This window comes from Crocodylus porosus, unplaced genomic scaffold, assembly GCF_001723895.1.
Source record: "Crocodylus porosus isolate Cpor-Errol unplaced genomic scaffold, CroPor_comp1, whole genome shotgun sequence".
NCBI lineage: Eukaryota > Metazoa > Chordata > Crocodylia > Crocodylidae > Crocodylus > Crocodylus porosus.
Window position 1 is genome coordinate 52,297,643 of NW_017728949.1, and position 6,225 is coordinate 52,303,867.

Sequence of the window (6,225 nt, forward strand, 5' to 3'; positions counted from 1 at the left end):
GATGATCTCCCGAGGTCCCTTCCAGACCTGATGTCTATGAAATCTAGGGAGAGCCCCTGCTGTGTCGCAGCTCCAAGAGTGCGGTCATGGGAGGGGAAACATCTCATGGCAATGGGATTGATTAGCCTGGCAACAAAGTTCAGGGGTGTTCCCCCACCCCAGGCATGAGGCACGTGGATCTTGACTCAGCAGGGAGCTGCAGAGCACTGACATGACCACATCAGCGAAGGCAGGGGTGTCAAACATTGACCCCCCCCATTAAGCGTCCAGCTCCACATCCGAGCAGACCCCCATGGGGCAAGGCACACGTCACACTAGACAGGGCTCTGACACATATGGTGCCCAGGACTGTGCTGCATGAGCAGATGTGTGCCATATAGATCCTGGAGTGCCTGGAACAGGCACATGTAGCAGAGTGCATCCGGGGCGTGTCGCATAGATCCCAGAAGTGCTACACATGGTGCCTGTCCTAGGGCACGTACTGCACATGACACCCACCCCAGAAGGTCCAGGACTATGTCACATGTTGCGACTGCTCCAGCCGACCTGGGAATCACGCCACACGTGGTGTAAGCAAGCGCCATGAGCAGTGCGGGTCCCTGATCGGCTGGAGTGGGCACTGTGTGAGGGGTGGTGGTTCTGAGCACAAGCCATGTGTGTTGCAGTCCAGCCAGATGAGCACTGTGTGCAGCCCAGGTCTCAGGCCAGCTGGAACGGGCATTGTGTGCAGCAGTTCCCAGAGCAGGCACCACTTGTGGTGTGGTCCAGCTGAGGCAGATGCCACTGAACACTCACCTGCTCCGAGATCTGTGCTACAGGCCCCTGGCCAGACCATGCACACATGGTGCCCAGAGATCCATGCCACACACAGCATGGGTCCCAGACTGGTTAAGCCTGGCACTGGATCCGGTAGGCTGAGAGAAGGGGAAAAGGGGGTGGGAGCCCATGGGTCAATTTGGCCCCAGGTCACTCAGCTGGCTTACCAGGCTAGAATAACGTGAGAGCCCTGGGCTCAAGGGCTCTGCCTCCAGAATGAGGTGACCGGCACTTCTCTAGCAGTGGCTGAGGACAGAAATGACATGGAGCCAGGACAGGCTGCTATGCCCTCCTCACAGTGCAGAGGGCTGGGGAGACAACCGAGGGCAGAAGGGGACCCTCCTTGGGTGCCCTCCAAGAGGAATCAATTATTCGAAGGCTCTGATTCTACAGTACTAGGGCCCTTTCTTCCTCCACGCCCAGTGCTACTTCACTACTGCTTCAGAACCTCATACAGATCATGTCTATTTCCCATCAGAGGGGGAAGTACGGCATTAAGGATCTATGCTGGAGGACACAGAAGGGAGGGCCCTAGCATGCAGTTTGCACTCACTGCACATCTAAGTGGCTGGGAACAGCTCCTCCTCGCTGCAGTGAACAGTGCAACTGCCCCACAAGGCTGTGGGATAGGGAGAGCTGCATTGAAAGCCGAGTGCTGACAAGGTAACTGGGTGCTGTGGTTTCCCTGAGGCTGCAACCTGTCTGGAAGAACCAGGCAGCTCCAGTCTGGTGCAGTGGGGTACCCTGCAAGCCAGGAGGAGCCAGGGAAACTTTGCAGCAAAGTCAGCACCAGGCCCCTGACCTGTGCTGGACGCCCTCACTGGAGCTCTCCTTAGGGGTGAAACTTTCCAGCTACGCCTGCAATCAGCTCATAGGGTCGTGAGCAGTTTGGTTCCCTTTGCTCCCACTGGAGGGGGAAATCTGCACACATGTGTATGCGCACATGCACCCAGACACATAGAACAAAGACATGCCAGAGCAAAGTGCTGCACCTTTGTGCTGAGCAGGACTGGGGGAGTCCCATTTGGTCACTTGAGGACACACGTGTTGGGGGGGGGCAGGGGTTTAAGCCTTCCTCAGAGGCTCTGGGTGCTTGCTGCAGCCCATGCTGGGGGCCGTGACTGAGCTTTGTCAATGCTGCTGCGACCAAAGTCACAGGGTGCTGTCTAGAGGGTTTTGCCCCTCCAGTCAGGGTCAGACTGATGCCATGTTTGAAGCCAGGCAGGACTTTTACCCACAGTCATCTTGGTATAGACTGGGGGGTTGCCTTCCTCTGTAATGGGGGCATGGCCTCTACCTGGGATCTCTGGAGCATATATCAACAACCTTTTACAGAAGTGAGACATTGGCTGCTATGGTCCCCTACTTTCCCTGCAGCAGGATTAGATGCAATGTCTGGTGCTGTGTCAGGCTTGATGGTCATTTTACAAAGAGTTTAGACGATGTTTTGCCTGCATTGGCTTGGACAGGGCTGATCCTGCCTCAGGCAGGGCTGGGACTAGATACAACCTCTGGAGCTCCTTGCCAGCCCCACTTCTCTACGATTCTGACATAGGAGGCAAAAGCCATGCTTCCGAGCAGTGCTTGAGCTGGGCTTCTGACACAGGAGAGCAGACTTGGGAACTGAGTCATGCTTCCTGCTCTGAACTCTGGCCGCAAGCCCCAGCTGCTAAGAGGCCTGTTCTTGCTACCATAAATGGCTTTCTGCGGCAAGAACCCGGCTGGCAGGAACTAAACCTGTGAGTCCATGCAGCAGCAGGGAGAACTCGATGCATCCAGATGCCTGGGTGCAAGAAGCAGCTTTTTGTTAGCCTGAAAGCACAAACTGAGGCAGGACAGCAGCCCCGTGGGACACTATATTTATTCTCTCAGTGAGTTCCTTTGCAAGCTGGCTCAGTTTACAGGTCAAAAAGAAGATGCTGAATTGCCAGAGGCCTCAAAGATCCCCAAGGGATCTGGAAAAAAAAAAAAAAAATCAGCTGTTCTCTGCTATCAGCATCAACACAACCTCGTTTAACTCGAACAAAGCAATAGGGCTGGGAGGTGGCAGCTGCTTCCTTCCAGAATCAGACTAGCTCTGTAAGGCATGTGAAGGCTGCTCTGACCCAGGACAACATGGTGCTACTCTACGAGGACACTGACCCATGCTAATGTCATGCAAGCATCTGACTGCTCCAGGGGACAGGGGCTCGAAGCCAGAGCCAGTCCGGACACTCACCTCATCAGCACCGTGTTCCTGTAGTTCCTTGTAGAACTTCAGGGAGATGCTGACCATCACTTTGGTCTTGTCTCCATTGGGATTGGAGATGTGGTAGAGGACCCCGTCGAAGTCTGTGGGAAGAGAGGGCAGTCAGAGAGCAATATACAGCCTACTTCCAGAGGGCTGCAACGCTAAAGCCTTCTCAAGAAGGGGAAGCCAGACAGCCCCTAGCGCTTTCCAATGCATTGCTCTACGCTACATGGAGCCTGTCATTAAGGACCCTGTGGCCACAGTATGGGGAGATGCTTCACTGGAGTCATGAAGCCCTTTGGCAGCCACAGAGCACAGGAAAGCTTGTGCTCTCACACAGATGCCTGCCGCACTCAAACCCCTGAGGGTGCAGGGCATGGGGATAAAGGCCTCCTCACTGCTGTCTCTACTGGGCCTGGATCTGTCTTCCACAGGCCAGCTCAAGGTCTGAATACCAGGTTGTCCTGCACTCCCCACAACCCTGCAAAAGGTTGGGGGAAGGGAGAGGAGTCAAGAGCAAAGGCTGCTGCTTAGGCAGACTAGAGAAGCTCTAATTCCACTGGGGTCAGAGAGGCAATGTGCTGGAGGCAAAAGCTATGCTTCCGAGCAGTGCTTGAGCTGGGCTTCTCCAGAGCTGCCTGGGACCTGGAGACAGCAGAGCCAAACTGAACACCTGCTCCTGGTTTTACGGTTTCCAGGGTTGGAAGGGACCTGAACCAAATCATCAAGTCTGACCCCTGCCCTGGGCAGGAAAGAGTACCAGGATCATAATACCTCAGCCAGATACTCCCTTCACTGGGGAATAAGCAACAGCGTGGGGCCGAACTATTAGGTTCTCACAGCTGCTGCAGTGCCTTGGGGGCTGATTTAGGGCAATGGTGCTATAAGCTGCATCCATGGAGCTCACTGCACCAGGCGATGTCTCCCAGGCACGTGGGGTGAGCAAGCTCGACCTGTGCCATTTGTCCCCAGCACATGCATGTGTCCCTTCAAGTGCTGGGCTGGGAGGTGGGACAGGGAAAGCAGGAGAGCCATAATCCAAACATAACCCTTGTGGGAGCTGCTGTGCGCAGGAGCATGCTGGAAGGCAGGGGGCTGGATTCAACACCTCTCCATGTGGCACTGTGTTCACTGAGATGGGGCCAAGGCAAGCTCCAGGCTTGAAGGATGGAGATGCCCAGTCTGTGGCTCTTACCTGCGAACGTTACTTCCACGGCCTCAGGCTTGTTTCTAAAAAAACAACACAAAAAGTAAGAGTGGTTGAGAGCACATAGTGGCAGCCCTAGAGCTGCCCAGGGTCATCTGGGCACTATATGTAAAAGCTGCACCTCTGTGGTTTTGGGCAAAGAAGTGGCTTTATATCTGGAGGCCTTGATGGTCACTCCGCCCTCAGCCATTCCAGTCCTGACCGATCACCTCCCACCTGGCTCTCGGCAAGCTGCTCTCGATCCCCTGGCGCTGGAAATGAATCTTGCACGTTTGGCTTGGAGCATGCTGTGGTTTATAATTATCTGGCTCTGAAATTCTCCAGCAAAGTCCACCATTCCCATGGCTGGCATGAAGTGATCAATTTGCTTTGTTTTTAACTGTCTGAGAGGCATATTTGGAGCTCAGCAGCTCTCTGACACCCACAGTTTATAAGAGAATATATAATGCAATGGCCTATGATAGTGAGGGGCTGCATCTGAATGTATGAGCTCCCTGGCCAGCCTTGGTCTCTCTTCTAGCCGTGAAGACCCCAGAAGGGCACCATATCCCAGGCAGCGCTGTGGTGCCAGAGATGTACCCAATAGACCAGAAAGACCTTGGATACTCCCATCACATCTCAACCCTCAGGTGCTGTCCTGTTCGTTGCTCAAGATCCCAGGCCATGTGTTTTAACTTCCCTTTGCCTTTCCTGCTCAAAGCCTGGAGGCCTAGCAGTGATACCCTAAGAAGCCGTACCCTCCCCACCCTAGGTCCTGGAGTTCAGCCAATGCCAACTACACAAGGATGGGCCCTGGTGCTCAATACCAGCTCTAGGTCACAACCCCAAGCTGATGTCAATATAAGCAGATCTGAGACAGTGCCTGTGGCTTCAAACAAGCCACCAGGCTGTCAATGCTGGAAATCTTTTTATCCCATCAAGCTGACTCCAGGTGAAAGCTGCCGGCAGATGCCAGGGGCACCTCAGCATAGCAAGGAAGATAAGTGAAAACTGGAGGGAGAGCAGGGACTTGGCACTCCTGTCACTGGTGATTTTAATGATTTTCTGCTAAGCAAAACCCCCGCTGTGCCCTGCCACCTGTTTTAATTGGGGGCAACTATCTCTGTCCTGCCCAGGGGGGCTGGGGACAGAGCAGGGTGTGCTGGAGACCAGCACAGTCATGCAGGGAGACTGATGTCCGAGACATCTGTCCTAGGCCCCCTAAAGAGACTCATTGTGATGGGCCAGCAGCAGGGATGATGCTCAAGGGCAACTAGCATGGTTTCATTAGGGGCAGGTCCTGTTAGACCAACCTGACTGCCTTCTACGATCAGGTCACAAAATCCTTGGACGCAGGTGTTGTGGTAGATGTAGTCTTTCTGGACTGCAGGAAGGCCTTTGACACTGTCTCTCACCCTGTTCTCATTAAAAAGCTCGGTGACTGTGGCACTGATGCCTACACAGTCAGATGTGTCGCCAACTGGCTGGAGGACCGTACCCAAAGAGTGGTGGTGGATGGGGCATTTTTGACTTGGAGGGATGTGGGCAGTGGGGTCCCCCAGGACTTGGTCCTTGGGCCCACACTGTTCAATTTCTTTAGTAGCGACTTGGACGACGGGGTGAAGAGCAGCTTGTTTAAAATTCATAGATGACACCAAGATTTGGGATGAGGTGGGCACATGCTAGAAGGGAAGCACAGATTACAGCAGGAAATGGACAAGTTACAGGGGTGGGTAAATGAAAACAGGATGGGATTCAATAGTGACAAGTGCAAGGTGCTGCACCTGGGCAGTAGAAACTAGCAGCATACCTACAAGCCAGGGAACTCCCTTCTCAAAAGCATGGTGGCAGAAAGAGATCTTGGAGTCATTACTGACTCCAAGATGAATATGGGCTGCCAATGCAAGAACACGGTCAGGAAGGCTGACCGCACCTTGTCGTGCATCCACAGATGCATCTCAAGCAGGCCCAGGGAGGTGATCCTCCCCCTCTA

The 6,225-nt window shown here is 54.1% G+C and overlaps 1 protein-coding gene across 1 annotated transcript in view; it reads right to left on the minus strand.

Moving 5' to 3' along the window:
- Positions 1-4,341, minus strand: part of ARPC2 (actin related protein 2/3 complex subunit 2) — a gene marked incomplete at its 5' end in the record, with an annotated part of 23,128 nt that extends 18,787 nt beyond the window's left edge. Inside the window, 2 exons of the mRNA XM_019554347.1 lie at positions 3,035-3,147; positions 4,242-4,341. Of these exons, the coding sequence (XP_019409892.1) occupies positions 3,035-3,147; positions 4,242-4,341 (213 nt within the window). The remainder of the gene's footprint in view (positions 1-3,034; positions 3,148-4,241) is intronic.
- Between the last annotated feature and the right edge of the window lie 1,884 nt (positions 4,342-6,225).